Source organism: Convolutriloba macropyga, chromosome 1 (assembly GCF_964194025.1).
Source record: "Convolutriloba macropyga chromosome 1, txConMacr16.3, whole genome shotgun sequence".
Lineage (NCBI taxonomy): Eukaryota > Metazoa > Xenacoelomorpha > Acoela > Convolutidae > Convolutriloba > Convolutriloba macropyga.
Window position 1 is genome coordinate 64,324,994 of NC_134468.1, and position 20,957 is coordinate 64,345,950.

The window sequence follows — 20,957 nt, forward strand, 5'->3', positions numbered from 1 at the left end:
TGGAATCCAGAATGCAGCTAAGAGCCTTCTAGATAACTCACTTGTAACGTTTGTGTTGTTCATTACCTTGAGTATAATACGGTGATGAACGGAAGTTGGAAATTTCCCTTTCTGAGCAGAAAACATGGAACTCCTGCGACTCAAGTTTTCCTTCCATGATCATAGTCGATGAACCATTGTTTGCTAAGTTTATCAAATAAATGCGAGATGCATATAATAATAGTCTTTGCTGTAATATCCTTGATGGGGAAGGAAAACGGAAATTGACTGAATTCGTTTCTAATATTAGACAAATAGAAGTTATGTGATTTGAATGACGGAAAATTGTGACCAACATGACAATGGATATCCTTTTCAACGGTTTTAAGGCCTTATCAACATGACCAGACCGGCTCGGCTTGTGAAATTTGGATTTTAATTGCTGACAGGTGTCACATGTGACAATAGCTTGCTTAACGAACTCAAGAGTGTTCGGTAAGGTTCTTAGAATTGTTCTACTGCCAATATCTGGTCATCCCAGGATGAGCTAATTCATCGTGAAGGGAAAAACATTTATTCAACATCTACCATAAAATTTTGACCGCCTGATCTTCCGGCGAAGCCAACCTAAGACCAAAGGTCACGGTGGAAGCAATGCTTTGTTGATAGTCTAACAATCAGAGAGACATTTATCAGATCTTACTAGGTGCGGGAGTCTTTACTACTGTCTCAAGAGCAACTACTTTCGACAACGCAATTGGTATTCTGGATACTCAATTCAAGAAGCGTTTGAGATTTAAATATGCCAGACATCAAGTCCTCTTGTGCAAGCAGCGAGGTCATGAGTTTGAAACAGCGTTTTTACAGCAAATACGGATTCTCGTTGAGTACTGTGGATGAACAGAACTTCCCGTGCAGCAACAAAAGCCATACTCCTTCGCGACGTTTTAGTATCTGCTCTTAAATCTGATGCAAGACGTGTTTGACAGTTGGAGTCGGTGCACTCGGAAGCTTCGCGTGAGAATTGCATTTCTCTCGTTAATTCAATCGAAATATCTGCTGATTTCTTCCAATCTTTCTATGCCCCCTACACTCCGCCATCTACGTCTAGGGCACCTGTTGAAAATGTCGCTGCTATCAATAAAAGCACAACTCAACCTACTAAGGCTTTGAATCGTAAATCTAGATTTTGTGTTGTTTATGAAAATTCAAGGACTAAATACCCAGCGCAGTAAGTGTCTGAAAGGCGGCAAACAAGGGCACTGGGCAGCAGCATGTCAGTCAACTGTTGCAAGTATCGTCTCAGATGACGACGAGCAAGTAGCTTTTAAACTATGCAGTGTGAAGAAAGCGAATGAGGTGGCAAGCCCTCCCAATGGATTCTACAGACAAGTTTTTATCGGCGAAAACTGCTCTTTTCCCCTTGGACTGCTTATTGATACCGGCTCCACACTCGCTTATAACGGCTGATTTGTGTGAGCAGTTGCAATTGCCAATCCAGCCAATGAAGTTGAAATCTCTTCCTGCAAACGCAGAAGACCTTCCAGTTCTTGGAATTTGTAGTGTTTTGGTGAGCATGAAGAACTTTAATTATGTTTCCTTCACAGTGGTTAGTTACCTAATTTAAAGCGCAATCATTGGCCTGGATGTAATCTCACAACATGAGACAGTCTTAATTGTATTTCTTGGAAAGAAGACTCCGTTGGACACTTCTAATTTAGCTGCCACGGCTGATAATAACGAGTTTAGACCAATGGTTTTTGAACCAACGAATAATTTTTCCGACAAAATTTATAAAGGTAAGCCTACCGCAACGAAGTCCAGACACTCAAACAATGAAGATCTTGGGTATATACAGAATGCAAATTTGGATCTGATAAAGAATGGAATAGTCCGTTATTCAACATCTCCATGGTGACCTCAGCCGTTTGCTTCAAAGGCTAAAAACGATTCATAGTAATCGACTAATCCATCACAGTCACTTTATTTACCATTATTGATGCGTACTCGTTTCCGATTATGGAAAAACTGCCAAACAAAGCTTATGAGAATCATTTTTTCTCAAAGATTGACCTAAAGAGCACTTATCATCAGGTACCACTGAAAAAAAAAGAAGATGAGGAGTTCATAGCTCTTGAAGTTGGCGGAAATCATTACAAATTTAATGTTCTCCTTTTTGAGTTAACTAACGTGGTACCTGCGTTTCAGAGATTTATACATAATTTTGGTAGACAAAACACGCTTGAAAGGACGTACCATTGCCTTGAAAATGTAATTACTTGGGGAGGATCCAATAAAGAGAATGACCCGAACGTTAAAGCCTTTCTTATTGCTGCAGAAAAAAAGGAACCATTTGAAATATGGACAAATTAGAAATTTATAATCTAGGCCATATCGTCTCAGCATGTTCTAAGCGGCTGGTCCCAGAGAGACTGAAGGCCCTGAGGGAGTATCTTGTTCCAGGCAACTTAAAAGAATTGGACTTTTTGCGTATATTGCAAAGTGAGTCCCGCAATACTCATGCAGAATTCAGCTATTCTTAGAAGATCAAAAACAACGAGCTTTTCCGTTGAGTTCCACGGTTATTTCTCGTATCAACAATGTGAAGTCGCAGATTGCTGATGCTTGTTTAACCTTGCCCCCGCAAACGCTGATCATTTGCTTCTGGAAACCAACGCCTCGTGGTAAGCCATTGTTATCATCATTAACCCAAAATAGAATAAGAAAAGCATATTTTTGTTAAGATTATCACAACAGGAACAGGATTATTCTGCTGAAAACATGGAAGCCTTCGCCATCTTCCAGAAAGTTTCCAGAAAGAAACAGACATTTTAGGTTATTATGGAGACCGATCAAAAAATTATCGACGTTTTAAAATTCTGGACACTGATGGTTCTTTTCTGTGAGTTCGATATGCTTTTTGATAAGTCTTTAGTTTGATTGCAGAAGTCAGTCTCCGAATTATTTAAAAGGAGTTACAATACGGTAACTTTGAAGTACAAATTCGGCCAGATTCAGAAAAAAATTTGAATAAAATTGTCGTGTTGCTCAGAGGGAACACCGCTTATTGCTAGCCTATAATCATTATCTGAAACCAAAATCCAAAAATGTAGATCATTATATGGAAAATGTGATTACGATAAAACTTAAGGTACTCAATTATCTTTACACGATGCGTTAAAAAATACTCCATAAGCGCATTTTGATGGCAATTTCACGGGTTCCCTCCCATATCTAAGGGCAATTCAAACTCTAAACTCATCCTTGGTTAAACCAAAACGATATTTTTTCAAAGTAGGTTTTTTTTAACCAGCTTGATGATCTCTTTTCCATAGCCAAATCTAAAGAATCAGCCACTTTTTCATTGATTGCCAACGTTTTCGCTCGAGCCTGTTCTTGCTTTCTTGATTTTCTGATTTTCTTAAGATGTTTTTTCTGACAGAACTCCTCGTCTACAACCTTATAATTCTGTAACGGCTCTCAAATCAGAAAAGAAGTTTCGAATTCGTTTGCCCTGTCTCTCGATAGAAGAATATCTTAGGCTTAAGCCACTGTCTTTGTGGCTTAATTGAAGAGATTGAAGAGATTAAGCCACATTGAAGAGATAAGAATTGTCTCAATTATTTTTTCTAGTTCCCTCAGCAGACTGTCCCAGTTTGGAGCAGTCCTCGAATTGAAAATCATTTTATGTTGCAGTCCAATTTTAGAGGATTTGTACACATTCTGAAGGGACGCCTTACTATGTTTGGCGAGGCTCCTAAGCATGTTAGAGTATTTCAGTGACTGTTCCTTCACAAAATCGTTCTAGCCTTTTATCAGAACAAATAATTGAAACCAAAACAAGGTAATATAGAGTGCTGCAAGTTCTGGGAAAGCTTCACCTGTTCAGGTTAAAGGTTCATTTTTCCGAAAATGTTGCAGTTTTTCTCTCTCCTTAAATTTTTGTTTCATTAGTTTTAACTAAACGTTTGACAAGAAATAATAAAAGTTTTACTTAGTTTTCAAGGCAATTTTTTGGTACTGCAGTACTTTATCCCCAATCTTCGAGCTATATTTTTTAGTTATCCAAACATAAACACGCCAATGTTTGCATTTTTCCGCGTTTTTTAAAAAAAAATGTCATTCTTGAAATTTTTGAGTCTAAAAAGTCATTGAACATCCTCTGGTTTAGATGTATGTTACTGCATAGTTTCCATTGACTATGAAACTGTTAAAATCGTTTTCAAGGTTCTAATATAGCAAGTTTTATTAAATTTTTGATAAAATTCGCGAATTTTCTCAAATTTTCCAAATTTATTTTTAGTTTATCAATCTTTGATTTCCAATGAATTGTTTAGGGCTTGTAGTTGGATAACTGGGAAATTCAGGAAGACAACAAAACATTCTAAAGACATTAATATTACAAATCTTAGCAAACTGTACAAGATCTTGTTTTTAAAGTTTGTTTTGAAAAATGTAGTCAGAAACTCTGTTATATGTCAAAAAAACTCGTACAAAATCCCCAGATAAAAACTAGGAGTTGTTTGTAAAGCATGTTAAATTTCGGTTTTAATTTGATGACTTACATCAATTGAGGTTTGAATTGCATTTTTTGGAAATTTTCCACAAGAAATCTTTGAGAGGAAACTTTTTATGTCGCCATTTTCATTAAAATTTGAACTGATTAAGGAACAGATATTATGTTGATGCAGAGGCTCAGCGTTAGTTGTTTTTTGTGCTAAACAGGAGCTTTGCTTCTGCATAAAAGAAACTGTTTTACTCGGAAAGTTTCATGGCTAAAAACACATTTAAAAATAATTTTTTTTGTGTGTTGCTGCTATTTAAATTTAAAAAGTAGAATCTTTAGCCCCTTTACTTCGTGCTTGATAAGATTTACATAGTTTCCTAAGAAAATTGAATAAGATTGCATATTGAGATCAGGACAGATTTCTGATTGATGGTTTTTTAAATTCCAATCTTTAGTTGCAAGTTTGGTTATTAGACCTAGAAATATAAACTTTTTTCAATTTTGGTTCAATCTCATTCTGATCTGGGGCTGGTTTTGATGTTTTGATTCCCTCTTTTTTGTGAACATCAATTATAATTTTTTGCGTTATTCTTATATCTGTGTTCTTTTTGGACTCGTTTCACTGTACGAGTAATAGTTGAGCTGCTTTCTGATCGTGAATATGGTTGTTAAAAATCGAATTTTTATTGTATTGACAAGTACTGATAGCAATAAAAATCAACCATTTGCTCTGAATATAAATTTCCCAACTTGTTTTGAACTTGTTTGACTTGATAAAAGTGTATTGAATGATTGCCAATAAAATGTTATATCAAGCGAAACAATGATGAGTAAATGTTGCAAAGGAATATATTGACCTTAATTGGAAATGTATTATTTTCCTATCTTTCTATCAGTTGTATCGACCATCCACAGCAGCATACATAGTTTTGCGCACTCATCAGTAACATTTATGAGAAAAGCTTAGCTGACGGAAGACAAAATATTGATGATCGTGGATCAACAATCTTGAGGCTAGCTCATGGCTTTTTTTCATGTTCGCGTTTTTCATAATTTCGTGTTATTCATTTGTTGACCACTAAAATTTGTTTGATGTGCGTCACGTGCTGATTAGAAAATTAAAATAGAATTTATTTTTAGTTCAAGTTTTAGATCAACTACTATTTTGAATCAAATTGCTCTTAACATAAAATACACTGATGTTTACGTTACCCCGCAGATACTAATTTGTAAAACACTTTGTCCTGACACTTTCTTTCAGAAGAATTCTCAAACACAAGCAAGCAGTTTTCTCAATCTAAAATGAGATCAAAAGACAGAAGTTTTCAAATATTGTATGTACCAACTGTGCAAGAGGGAAGAGAAAACCGAAATGTTGACTTTGATCTTTTAAAATGCAATAAACAGAAATAGGTAATGCATAGTAGATATTCCGTTTCATTGGAGGCCCATTGTTTATTTCAGTTGTCACTCTAGTGCTTACAGTGATGCAAGTTTTGGAAGGTTTTACATGCCAAAGTTAAAATTTCATTCACCTCAAAATTTCGGATATTTTTAAGTTTTTTAGTCAACTTTTGAGTTTTTGCTTTTTTAGTCTTAAATAGACAATTGTCAAAAACAGGTAGAGGTTTTTAAGGCCATTTTTTGTACTGTTTTAACTTATGTCCGTTCTATGAGCTATTTTTTTCTGGTAATCCAAACATAAAAAAGCAAATTGATACTTATTTTTCCAATTGTTTTCACATTTTTGAAGCTGTCATTTTTTTTGCAGTTTTTGAGACTAAAAGGCCAGTGAACATTGTTTTGTCAACTACTGATAGCAATAAAAACCAACAATTTGCTCTGAATATAAATTACCCAACTTGTTTTGAGCTTGTTTGATTTGATGAAAGTGTTTTGAATGACTCCTCATAAAATGTTATATCAAGCGGAACATTTTTCTAAATCGTCCTTCATGATAAAAGCTTCAAGAATTTTAGCGATCGCTATTTTTATTCTCTGAACATGGGAGACTTCGTCTGTTAGGCTAGCAATGTTCAATTGACCTGATGGTCAAGTACAGTAGTTTTATTTTTTTTTATTCAATTTTTCTTGATTTGTCCTGCTTTTATATTTTTCATTTTTCAGGAAAAAAAACTGATGGCTCGATAGCTCGAAGGGTCGCTATAACTTCCATCTTACAATGGTAAACCTCTAAACTGCTAGGAAAAACTCAAGTTCATTTGCTTATCTCTTTTGCAAACGGAAATTACTAGGAGAGTTAAGGAACTGGACTCCTCTAGAAAAGGCGGAATCTTGGCGTGAGGAGTTTTTTTGCTATCGAAAAAATATTTTAGAGCTCATTGTCAAATGTGAAAAAGTCTTGAATTTTAATAAGTCTTAAAAAAACAACCGTTAAGTGTTACTGTGCGTTTTTCGTTTTCATTTGATGCTGATACAATTTTCTACGTCAGTGCAGAAATAATCTGATTAATTGTCTGACTTAATTTTTTCCCATTACTCATTTTGTTGCGGCGCTAAGTACTGGGTTAGATTAAAAAAAATCAACGGCTTTTCCGTTAAACTTTGCTCATCGACCTATTTCTTGCACATGATTAAGATTTACGTTAGAAGAGCAGTCAACCATAAATTAGAGTCATTATTCACATATGCTGGCATTTTGCGAAAAATTTGCCTAATTATGTTAAAAACTCAAAAATATTGTCGCGGAAAAACGTTGGCAGGTCAGGAAAAGCTCAAAACATTCTGTATTTCTTTAGGTAATGGAATAATTCACTGGACCCAAAAAACCTGAAGAAATAAAAAAAATGATAAACCACTTTTATTTAATGCACAACCATTAATGTCGAAAAAAAAATTGAAAGATAATGCCACAACTAACTTTTTGAATTTTCTATAAAAGGTTTTGAAAAGGTTTCCATATATTTTATTGAAAAACGAATTTTTTTGTACCACAGACGTCATTTGACATCTGAATAAGTTTACTTCAATAATTCGAACTCTTTGAGCTGCCTGTTGTCATAATTTTAAAGATTTCCCATTAATTGTTTTAAGTTGTCGTGCTTTATTGATACTGAGTTTTTATTCTGTTTTAATTGAACTGCATTAGGGGCTTTGGGAGTCCCTGACAACCGGAATACGAACTCCAAGAATGAGGCAGAAAAACAATTAAAGAAAATTGCATTTCATCTGTTATCTTTGGTTATTAATTTTTTTTAACATCTTTATTAATATTTGCATTCGCTTGTCAACTATGTCCAACGGTGGTCGGATTTTTCTTGGCGCACGGGGCCCTTACGGCCTGACCGATGTGCAGGGGTGGCCGGGGGGGGGTGAAGTGAGAAGAGGGCTGTGGGGGGGGGAGTGGTGAAGTAAGAGGAGGGCTGTGGGGGGGAGGGGGGTGAAGTGAGAGGAGGGCTGTGGCGGGGGGGTTCAACCTCTTCACACCATAAGTATAAGTCTCCAAAACCGTTTCTGTGAACTGCATGCTTGGAGACTAGTGCGCTGAAGGGCTCTAAGAGCACTTAATGCCCGCTTGGCGCTAACTGTTTATCCTGTTTTTGAGGACGAAAAGTTAAATGGATTAGACGAAAATCAGTCAAGCGAAAAATCGCTGAAGACCGACAGGACTAATATAATTGCTACAAACTTCATTTCAGAGCATTTAATTACCCTATTTCGTTCCAATCACGCTTTGGCAACTTTGATAATTTGTATAGAGTTTTGCGAAATTGATGCAAAATATAAAATAAGGGGACCTGCAGATTTTAAAAAATTAGGTACTTTGTTGATTACAGATGAAAGCATAAATAGCTCCGATTATTGGTTTTGTATAATGTATTTCGGGCGCTTATGGTTTTCATTACGCGGTATCAAGCAAGCTCGCTTTTTTTTTATTTTTTTCAAATTCAGGGGAAGGTCTAGCTCACAGCAAAAGAACAGTTTTCGTTGTTTGTAAGAGCAGCACAAAATTCTCAACATTGCGTTTGTTTAAATCTTGCCAATTACAACCTACCGTATTTACAAGTATTCGGAATCTTACGTATTCTTCAGATAAAACAAAGGCAGATTTGTTGTGTATTCATTGATAACGATAATGCCTGAGATGCCCAGGGGACGTGATATTAATCTATACATGAGCAAAAATACGACCCCACTTGAACATTAACTGTCGGCAAACGATTTCGACAGCAACCAACAAAAGCAAGAGGGAGACAAAAAATTCTCGGTTTAAATTTAGATTTCGACATATTTTGTTTGTTCTTATTTTACGGAGTCCATTGCCACAATCCATCTTCGAATGTTTCCAGAACTTCACTAGCAATCTTTATCGCTGCGTTGTCGCCTGCTATTGAGTAAAAACATAGCCGGTAGATTACCGGAAAATAGCCGCCGTTGACGCGCATCGGGATTGAAACAGAAAAAATAGAAGACAAATTGACTATTTTTTCTGTCTTATTTTCTTTCAAAAAGTGTTCTAATTTGGCGTACAGTTTCAGTTAGATTGTAAAACTATACTTAATTCAGCTTCTAAACTGAAAGCTAATAAGATTAATACCGATATCAGCTAGCAAACACTCTAATAACTGTGATAACGTAATTCTCTGACTTAATGACCGGGCTTTATCCCGTCTCTCTTGATTCTGTTCTTTTGACTTTGACCGTATTCACTATATTGCGTAATTCAATGCATGAAAAAATTTAAAACCCATTCAGTTCAAACAGTGAGTGAAGTAAGTCAGAAGTCAAACGTGAAAATCGTGACTTATGTAAAACGAAAAAACGTGATCAAAACAGTAAAGCGAATTAAAAAACATAGCAGACGTCCTGACGTACAATTCACAGAATTTTCATTGTCTAAACAAAAAAACTAGACCTAGAACAGACTGAGTGAAATGGGAAAACCACTTCGAAAGAATCGGATCCAAATTTTTTTTTTTTAAAAAATCAATGTCAAAATGCCGCATGTGAACAAAAAACCACTAGCGAGAAAGGCAAATTTGGTTCAAACAATGAACTAGGCCTAAAATGAACTATGAATGGATTGGGAAAACCATTTAGAAAAAAATCCAATCCAAAAAATCGAAAAAACAGTAAAAATCCTAGTGAAATTGCTGCATGTGAACACAAAACCCCTAGCGAGAAAGCGAATTGTTGTTCAAACACCTTTTTCTCACTGTACTTTAGAATTAGAGAGAAAAAATTTCACGCCGCAAAACCACTCGCTGTTTCGCTCCATAAAATTGCTATTCCAATTTGACTTCAAAAATCATAAAAATGTGTGAACAGATCTTTAAAAAAGAACAGCGCCCCAATACAATTCAAATTCTTTGAATTGTAAAAAAGGAGAGCGCCTAAATAATAGCCGTTTGAGATGCTGGCGGCGGCTACTAATTAATAAAATCATACAACAGAATTTAATTGGAGAACAAATCAAATGAACGCAGATTTAACAATAGCAGCTTCATAAATTACTACAAACAGTATTCAAAGTTGTATCAGAGCTTATACACAAATATGATTACCATAGTTTAAGCGCCTAACAACACGGTATTCTGAAATATAGAACACTTTCGGAGACGACTAATTAGACCCAAGTCTTCTTTGAGTACTGTATATTTGAAATTTGAACAATTTCCGAAAAGATTCACGATTCAGGAAAGGGTTACTTGATTTGATTGCACGAGAGCCGCGCTTTTCGAGAAGTCCAAAATACCAGAGATGCCCGTCTAAATCCTGCAGTGATACAGTTTCGCTTTTAACGAATTGTTACTCGATCAGTACTACCATAATTGGTCAGAATAAGGAAACACACTGTTTGATTATGGAACAATCGGGGAACAACAAAAGGATAATAGCACAGCTACAGTAATAGCACAAAATAAATTAGATAATGAAGAGATAATTTTTTTAGAGAAGTCTCACTTATGTCAAATATATTTTTAGTTTTGCTGTTAACGCTGATATCGTTATTTCCCTCACTTCGTGTGTGTGTAATTGTGTTTTAATTAGTTGGGAGCGGGAGTTGTAGCTTGGGTGCACTCCTTCTTAGCTGGAGGAGGTTGTGGAGAAGCCCCATCCTTATTGTCCCCTCCGACCCCATTGGCGACAGCGGTCACTGAGGACGCTATTGCCTGATCATCGATCCCACTCGTCTCACTTTTCACATCACCACCTTAATCATAAACAACTTAGTATCAATTGAACCAACTGATCCTAGTATACAGTGGGTACATACGGAACACATGCTAGATGAATAGCAATTGTCAAAGATGTCTCAAATAAAAAAAAGTGTGTGATATTGAGGTTTTCTTCAATTGAAGCTTCCGAAATATCCTTAACTAACGCGCTAATATCTTTTCATTAATGAGTCCAAATTAATGAGCTTGAAATAATAAATAGAATATAGCATTTGAGACCTTTAAAACATGTCCGGAAGAATTCCAGAGACGACCCAAAGTAGGAGAATCGCCACAGTCGCAACTATTATCAGAATGGAACACCTTATGTCAGCCAAAAAATAGAACTAACTAAATTACACCTTTTGTCGGAGCAAAAATATGCGCGATTTTTGAGAAAGCAACCAAAATAGCTTCAAAGTCGCACTGAAATTAATCACAGACAAAACAACACTAATTACTATCAATTTAAACAAAGCAGTAGGACAACAATGAAGAAAGCAGGACATTCCAAAGTCTAGCCAATCTAGATAGCTAAAGCATTTCTGAAACGGTAATTACAAAATTATTTCAAAAACAGTAAAATAGGGGCAAAATGCCAAGTCTAAAAGTTTGCTCGAAACCACATTTTTAAAAATCATATACAGTAACAATATAGCGCCAATAAAAACGTTTACGAAACTTTATATTTAAAAAACTATAAAAACAATATAGAAGCTTTCTCGAAATTTCGCTAATATCTCAGACAGAAGAAGAGGCAATCTATCTGATGAACAACTTGCTTCTTACGGTTCATAAAAACCTCTTTCAGGCCCCTGTTATTCCTGATGCTTCCTTTACGAAACAAGGAAAACCTTCGCAAAAATTGTTGTGGTGCCATCGTAAAAGGCACCGCGATGCAATTTTTGCAGTCAAAATTTGATTTCTAAATTTTAAGTCTTTTTAACAGTTTTTCCTTCTTGCAATATTTTTAAGTATTGCGTTTTTTGTCTTTTTATCAGTCACAGAAGTCTCGGTGTTTTGTTAATTAAGCTTTATATGCCATATAGGCGTAAAAAAGTAGTAATTTGTAAATTATAAGCATTTATCTTTTGCTTAATGCTTTAAAAGATTTTTTTTGAAATTTTGTTTTTGAAGTTTCCGAACTCAAAAAGTTCTGATAATTTTACAATCTATGTTGTATCTTTCTGGTACAACGACCTCGTTGCGTGTCCTTTCCTAGCTTGCAGTTTAATAAACTGTGCTGATAGTGATATTCTATTGTAAATTTTGTTGATTTAATTTTTTGTTATTCTCTATTTACTTTGCAAGCAAGGATAAATTAACTCCATCTCTATCTATCTATCAATCTCTCTATCTCTATCTCTCTCTCTCTCTCTCTCTCTCTGATAGAAAATTACCAAATATACGAAGACAGCACAGTAAAAAATAACCTACTAATGCCGTGCAAATTGTTCTCAAAGAACTGGCGAGGGGTTGGCTGTGGTAGTATCTAGCTTAAGCTTAAGAAAGCTAGCTTTAATGGGCTAGATTCCGAAGCTGAAAGGGCTTAAGAAGTGGAATGGAGGGTCGAAACTTCCCGAAATTGCCCTTGATCCCGTACATTTCTGCCCCTCAAGCCTTACTCAGCAGCTTCAGTGAACCTAACACTTAGAGCGCTATAAGGCACTAAGAGCTCCTCGTAGACTTAAGGCCCTCGTGCTTTGCCAATTAATCCCTCTTTCTAGGACGAAAAAAAATTAGATCAAATTAAAAATCAAAAGAAAAAAATATCATAAAAAGACCAACAGGACTAAAACAAAATGGCTATAAACATAGTTTGAGAGCAAATGAAAAAATAGGAAGCTAATTACTCCAAATCGCATCGAATTATATATCATCAACTAATAAAAAAAGTCACCTAGCTCATGTGTAAAATACAGTTCCTATAGTCTTAAACATTAAAACGTCATACAAACAGTCCCCATGTAAAAACCTTGAAACTTCAAACAAAAGACCCCAAAAACTAACAGTTCGGAAAACTGAAACTGAAAAAAAGAATCCTCATTCTATTGAATAATTATAGTGACGTAATGATAACACAATAACATCAAACAATTCTCACAATTGAACATAACTTTAGACCACTAGGACAACCAATTATTTCTCGATAAATTTTTGTCAAACTTGAAATTTAATCGACAAAACTACCGAACAAAAATTTCACTCTTCAACACAGGAAAACTATAATACACCAGCAAAACACACCAAAAGTTATAAAATCATCATGACAGCTAAAAACTCCAAATAAATATCGAAAGCAGTTCAAAAGCTTAAAGAAAACAAACAATCTGCTGTAGACATCCTGTAAAAATCTGCTGTAAAAATTATGAGAAACATCAAAGTTAGATTGCCAAAAGGCTGCGAAGTAGACTTGTATGCCGTATATTAAAGATAACAGATAACAGCAGCTTGAAAACTTAGTCTTCTAATGACCTTGAACGGGTTTACAACTGCCTATATGGCTTTAAAATTGATGTTAAAAGTTTGCTGCTGATAAGAAAAAACGCCTGGACAACAAGACGTGGGTTAAAGAGTGGGACCAATCAGTTGTGTATCAACTTCAAAGAAGATAAACTCTTATAAAGCAAGCCCTACAAAACTAGGGTTTTAGTGAGGTGCAATATATTCTATCGGCGTTTGACTCAATTATTTCAAAACGACGACAGGCCAGTGCTTGGCTTCCTCAGTAGCTAGCTGTGGCTTAGGGAGGCTAGCTTAGGATTAATTGAGGGGGTGGGATTGAGCGGAGAGAGGGAGGTGAGCGGAGTGGGGGAAAGGGCAGTGTGACGGGTGGAATGAGGTGAACGCGGGAGTGGGTTGAACAACCAAGGGACGGGGACGAGCGTGTGTATGTGTGTGTGTGTGTGTGTGTGTGTGTGTGTGTGTGTGTGTGTGTGTGTGTGTGTGTGTGTGCGTGAGTGGGGGAGGTGTCAAACAACGGCCCATCACAGTATGAATTTGTCTCCTCTAGGTTTTGGTGAATCGCATACTTAGAGACTAGTAAGGCTCTACGAACACTACTCAGCACCTTAATGCTCTCCGGGCTTTATCTGTTTATCTCGTTTTCGAGGACGACGAAAAGTCAAATGGTCAGACGAAAAAAACAATAAGACGAAAATTTGATAGCACGATAAATCGCATAAAAAAGACCAGCATAACTCTTTGTTTTAGAGCAATTAATAAATGGCACAAACTCTCTAAAGTAAAAATGTTGTTTTGATTTTTTCTATTGCGGCTGAGCTTAACAACTCAGAAATCAAATTGAATAGCGCTTCAAGGCCATATCAAGCCTTAAAGCTAAGATAGTGTGACAATCGCTACACTCTATCGAAGCGAAACGGATTTGTTCATTTTGTTCAACATTTATATTTAGCAACTATTATTAGTACGCAATCGTCATACCTGAAGTGAAAATATAACTAAAACTCGAACTACCTCAACCACCAGCAAAACAATACTACGACTTAACAGTATTGCATCAGATTCTTTGCGATTGGATTACGAATCAACCTGTTATTGATACAGAATATTCGACAAAACTTCTACATGGTTAACAAATTTCCCATGACATAAAATTTACACTGAAAAAGTGACGTTATGGAAAAGTGTTCACATTCTGTCGACATTATTATCTACAACCAATCAACAGTTGAATTTGACATGTAAATCCACGAGACTAGCAGCATAAAAGGATCTTGAAAAACTACCAAAAATCAGAAGAAATTTGCAATTTTGGTTATATCAAATTGACATACAGTGCGTATTGATGCACACTTTCTTGAGCAGTAAATTATTTGTTACTGTGTCTTGTTTCTGTAGATCAAATTAGTGATTGTACAGCCTAACTTTACTCTGACTTATTGAAAATAGAATTGACTTTGAAATTCTCAAATTTTCACATTGCGGAACAAAGTTCTAATAAGTAGAGTTACAGAGCAGATAAACTGTTCGTTCTTGTCTCATTCATTTACCAGTTGCCCAGGCTGACTCCAGTTTTGTGATCGGTAGATCAGAGAACTTAGTTGCAAAGATATACAAAACTTTGTTTTTCGCCCATGTATTAAGATTGGGTATAAAATATAAAAGGTAGCCCCACCAACGCAGTTTACCCAGCGTTGTTTATTCTTACATCAGATAGTAGGCCTACTTAACGCTCATAACCCTGTGAAATTTTATCTCACTAGTATGTGTGGTTAAGGAGATATCATCGAAAAACCTCTAATTTGAGACTATTTGGTTATTTGAAATTTTGATCTTTTGCTTAGTTGAAGCAAAGTTATTTGTTATTTGGCAAAGCTGAACAAGCAGTTATTTGACATTATTGAATATCAAGTAATGCAACGGCATTCTATAGTATAGCAAATAAAACAGTTCACAAAAGCTAACTGCAAAAACACAATATCCGGACAGATTTGAAACCGCTGAAACGAACTGGGCGGTGTAAAGTTTTCCTTGACTTTGATAGGAAAGCAGCCGTTACATTTGGTCCGCCGACCCGGACAGTGGAAGGCAAACTGCTGTCCAACCTGATGAAGAGATTGCCGAAGGCAACCCCAAAAGAGAATCAAACAAATCAACAGCAGCAGACTAGTGAGGCGAACAGAAGAGTGCAATTCACAAAACACGTTGAAGAATTGACCTCTTTTAAACGGAACAAGCAAAGCAAACAGCAACCAGGCAATTCGAGCACAACCAGCAGAGAGGAGCTTCAATCAACAGCTCACAGGTACGACAAGAGATTCCGAGACTTAGTGGAAGAAGTCAACACTAAAAGAAGTCTTGGCTACAAAATAATTGAAGATTCAGATCGACCCAACAAATTAAAGGTCCTCTATCAACAGACTGTCCACCTCCTAGAGGAAGAAATACCCAAGCAACTGCAGCGTCGAAACAAGCTTGTGCCCTACCAAGCAAATTTCGTTGAAGAACATCTGAAAGAAGCAAGGAAGTGCAAAGCAAGTTGACTATCATTGGCTTTCATATATAAGCAAAGGCACGCAACCAGAAATGAATGCAGAGCAAAACAACGCAACCCAAGCTGTGAATGACAGCGAGAGCCACAACAACTACCCAACGGACAGCCCAGTTGCTCAAACAGTGCAAAATGGAGCAACAGCAAGTGGCCAAGAGACGGAGAATGTTTCGGAAACATCTTCAGCAAAGCAAAGGCGAGAGGAAAGGATGAAGAAATTCGATATCGAATTCGAAACCAAGATGCGACTGGAACAGGCACGGTTCGAGCGGAGGAAGCTAGAGCTAGAAATGCAAATGAAGGAACTGGAAACCAAGCATCAACTGCTGGAGGAAGAGCGTGAGCTAGAGCGCAAAGTGAAGAGAACAGCATTAGAGAACGATGATGCTCGTTCCCAATCAACTGGTGCTCGAGACAAATCGCCTTTCAAATGGACCCCCAAGAAGAGAGATGTCTCTGACTGGGCCAGCAGAATCGACAACCTTCTAACACCAGATCGATCAACAGCTCGCTTCGAAGTAACCCCTGAAGTGAACAGGCAAAGTCACTTCTCACGATATCGCAGTTCACGAGACCGATCCTCAAGTGTTGAAGACCGAGACGTTTCCCCCAGAGCTGGTCTATTACGATACAACACTGGCTATTCAGGTAGAAGTAGCCTACCAAAGCTGAAGTTGAACAACTTCGACGGGAACCCTCTCGAATGGCCGGAGTGGTCTAGTATGTTCATTGCTACAGTGGATCAACGACCAATACCAGACTCAGAGAAGATGAGCCATCTGAAGACTCTACTGACAGGCAAGGCAAGGTCAGCAATCTCAGGAATGGGCTATTCTGGACAGTTCTATGGTGCTGCATGGAGTATTCTGGAGAGGAAATTTGGAAGGCCCCATGTGATCATTGATGCACAACTGGAGAGTCTTCGCAAAGCAAGTCAGGTGAAACCACACGACTCAACAGGTCTGATCAGTTTCTCAGTTATTGTTTCGAACTTTGTGAATGTGCTCAAAGAGTACAAGCAGATTGGTGCTCTGCAATCAAGCTCGACATTGTATATGGCAGTAGATAAACTACCCCAAGTTCTCAAAGAGAAGTGTTGGTTCTATGTTGATGATAAAGAAGAAAATTGGCCTGATCTGATTATGTTTGAAAAATGGCTATCAAGGATAGCATTCGTGCACGAAGGGTTTTCAGCTTTCAAGGGAGAGCGAAGAGAAGAAGACCGAAGAAGCGCAAATAGAGACAAACGGTTCTCGAAAACGTCGAACTTCAGTGCAAGTTCCAACGTGAAAGAAGCGAAGCAAACGCAAAGTGATCACTGTCCGCTAGCTGATGGCACTCATAAAATATGGAACTGTCCACTATTCAGAAACATGAGTGTGAATGATCGGTACGCAGTAGTGAGGAAGCAACGCTTATGTTACTGATGTCTAGGCAAAGGGCATGCAATCAAAGATTGTAAAGTCAATGCGTGCGGCATCAATGGATGCATCAAGAAGCACAACCGATTGCTGCACTCAGAAAACCAAATGGACGAGGGCAATCACGCAGTCAACGTAAGCGCAGCAACAATAAACCAGAGTAACGAAGTTACTAGCTTTCTTCAGATAGTTCCTGTCTCAATACAGAGCGGTGGCAACAGGCTGAACACATATGCTTTCCTCGATAGTGGATCAACGGTTTCATTCATCGATCAAAGTGTGCAAGAGAGGTTACGAGCCCAAGGCATCGATGTGACGCTCAACATAGCTGGCATACACGGAACGAAGGATCTGAAGACAGAAAAGGTTCCTCTCAAAATAAAGGGACTACATTCAAAGGCGCATTCAATCGAAGCGTTTGCACACCCGTCAATCTCCTTGGGAAACACAAACTACAACTACAACAAGCTGAAGCAAAGCTTCAATCACTTGAGTGTTTTACCCAACAAAAGCTTCAACTTGATGGAAGTTGGCATCATCCTTGGTCAAGATGCTTATGAGCTACAACGCCCATTGGACTATAAGATAGGAACACGAAGTGAACCTTTCGCCGTTCTAACAGAGCTAGGATGGGTAGTCAGTGGACCCATGACGGGCAAAAGAAGACAAAATGTTTGTCATTTCGCCTTCACTGAGGATGTGAAAGTGGCTGAGAATATCCAAACCTGGTGGGACATAGAAACCTATGCTTCCAAAATCAACGTCGTCAGTCAGTCAAAGAAGGAACTGCAGGCACAAAAGATGCTAGAGAGTACGACAAAGTTCACAGGCGAGCGGTACGAAGTGGGAATGCTGTGGAGTGAACCAGAGCCAAACCTACCGAACAACTACAGCTCAGCCTTGGGTCAGCTTTACTCACTGGAGCGAAGATTCCAAAGGGACCCAAACCTGAAGAATTTGTATCAACAGTCAATAGATACAGACGTAGAAAAAGGATTCGTAAAGATATTGGACGAGTCCGAAGTGAAAGGCACCTTCGGGAAAGAATGGTATTTGCCCCACCATCCAGTGCTAAACCCGAACAAGCCTGGCAAAGTAAGACGTGTTTGCAATGCCGCATCCAAGTACAAAGAAGTATGCCTGAATGATAAGCTACTAGCAGGACCTGATCTGCTACATGGGTTGATTGGAACAATATTCAGATTCCGTGAAGGACCAATAGCCCTGACAGCTGACATCGAATCGATGTTTCTACAAGTGCAAGATCCCGAACAGGATAGTGCATGTTGTAAGTTGCTTGAGATTCTTATGGCGTCCAAAAACTAACGAACCTGTTCAGATATACGAATATCAGCGTCACGTATTTGGAGCTAAGAGTTCTCCAACTTGCGCGAACTATGCTCTCAAGCGAGTGGGACTGGACAACGAAAAAGAGTATCCAATAGCAACCAAGGCAATACAAAACAACTTCTACATGGACGATTTCATCAAATCAGTAGAAACCCCGGAAGAAGCAATTGAAGTCTTCAATCAACTACAACCTCTTCTCTCGCAACATGGATTCGAATTGAAGAAGTGGATAAGCAACAACGATGCAGTTACCGAAGCAATCTCAGAAGACTTGAAGTCAATCAGCAACACAAAGCAAGTCGAAGTGGAACCCAGTACGGAGGGATCTTCAGTGCTAGGACTACAATGGACCGTTACTGATGACAGTCTTCAAGTATGCAGAGGTACAAACAAGGAAGTTGAAGCACCTATAACCCAGAGGAAGATTCTGTCACTGGTATCTTCAGTATTCGACCCGATAGGATTGTTTGCTCCGTTCAGTGTTCATATGAGACGACTTCTGAAAGGCATCTGGACTAAGAATGGACAACATTGGGACATCGAAGTGGAGCCTAGTGAAGAAGAAGGATTCCTGAGATGGAAAGAACAACTTCCAATCGTGGCTGAAACAAGCATCGATAGAAGATACTTCAACAGAGAGAGGGATAAAACCGAACTTCATGTGTTTGCTGACGCATCTGAAGACACGATGTGTGCAGTGGCCTATCTACGTTCACAACCAAAAGAATACTCAGCTGACTTAGCATTTGTCATTGGAAAATGCAGAGTGGCACCGATGAGGCATCTTTCAATACCACGATTGGAGTTGCAAGCGGCAGTCATGGCAGTGAGGTTGAAAGAACAGATAGTCAAGGAACATGAAATGAGGATAAATAGTTGCAGTTTTTGGTCAGACTCAACTACGGTATTGCAGTGGATACACAGTTCCCATCGCAAACAACAAGTGTTTGTGGCCAATCGAGTAGCTGAGATACTAGATACAACTGATGTTTCACAGTGGAAACATGTGAGCGGTATCAACAACCCAGCGGATATTGGCACCAGAGCAATCAACATTGAAGAACTCAAGAGAAGTGAGTGGCTCACTGGGCCGGCCTGGTTGAAACAACCAGAAAGCGAATGGCCACAGCAAGTGAACCTCATATTTGCCTCAGATGAAGAGAATACACCCTCGTCAGTCTTCATGATACAGGCTGAAGAAGAAAGCTGTTATCCAGTGGGAACGATTCAGTAACTTCAACAGACTAGTAAATACAGTGGCATACGTACAGCGAGCATTGAACAAACACAGACCAGCAACACTCATAGTTAGCATTGAAGAAAGAGAAAAAGCAAACGCAACAATCTTCAAGTTACTACAGCGAGAACAGTTTGGTGAAGAGATGAAATCTCTCAAAGCTGAAAAGGAAATTCCAAAAGTCAGCAAAATTCTACAGTTCTCCCCCTTCCAGGATGAAGAAGGACTTATTCGAGCCAAAGGCAGAATAGGCAAAAGTCAGCTGGACTTCAATGCAAAGCATCCAATTCTGCTGCATTGGAAACATCATGCGGTTGAATTATTCTTGCGAAACGAGCGCAAGGACAATCAACACGAGGGCACTGAGCATGTAAGAAACATTGTTCAGCAGAAGATGTGGATCCTAGGCATACGGAACGCCTTAAGATCAATCAAGAACAAGTGCATTACCTGCAGAAAAGGCAGAGCACAAACGATAACACCAGTCATGGCAGATCTACCCGAAGAGCGGTTAGATGCTTCAACAGCCTTTACAAATGTTGGAGTCGACTACTTTGGTCCTTTCATTGTGAAGATTGGGCGCAGAAACGAAAAGCGATGGTGTTGTCTCTTTACTTGTCTAACTATGAGAGCGGTGCATATAGAAGTCGTACCCAAGTTGGACACAGATAGTTGTCTCAATGCAATAATGAGATTTATTGCTCGAAGAGGCAAACCGAATACGATCATCAGTGACAACGGGACAAACTTTGTTGGAGCTGAAAGAGAGTTTGCAGAATACGGTGCGGAATGGAACAAAGAAGGGATCGAAGAACATCTAATTCAACGAGGGATCAGATGGAAGTTCAACCCACCCGCAGCACCTCACTTTGGAGGAGTATGGGAGCGGTTGGTGAGAAGTTGCAAGAAAGCAATGTATGCAGTGTTGGGGAACAGATCAGTCACCGAGGACGTTCTTTCAACAACGATGTGTATTGTTGAGCAGACATTGAATGCGAGACCTTTGACTTCAGTCAGTTCGGATGTTAATGACTTAGAAGCATTGACCCCCAATCACTTCTTGCTTGGCAACAAGAACGTTTGCTTACCCTACCTACCATGCGCGGAAGAATTTGTTGATCATCGAAAGCTCTTTCGACAAACTCCAGCATATGCAAATCTCATATGGGACAGATTTCGTAAAGAATATCTGCCAACCCTGAATAATCGGCAAAAATGGCGATCTACGGCGAATGAAACCCTTAAAGAAGGCGATCTCGTTTGGTTGATC

At 38.3% G+C, this 20,957-nt stretch overlaps 1 protein-coding gene across 2 annotated transcripts in view; it reads right to left on the bottom strand.

Moving 5' to 3' along the window:
- Positions 1–9,889: 9,889 nt before the first annotated feature.
- LOC142341588 (zinc finger RNA-binding protein-like) overlaps positions 9,890–20,957 on the bottom strand; it is a 36,040-nt gene continuing 24,972 nt past the window's right edge. For both annotated transcript variants that reach the window (XM_075392653.1, XM_075392643.1), the window contains one exon: positions 9,890–10,661. In XM_075392653.1, coding sequence (XP_075248768.1) covers positions 10,495–10,661 — 167 coding nt within the window. In that variant the 3' untranslated portion in view covers positions 9,890–10,494. The remainder of the gene's footprint in view (positions 10,662–20,957) is intronic.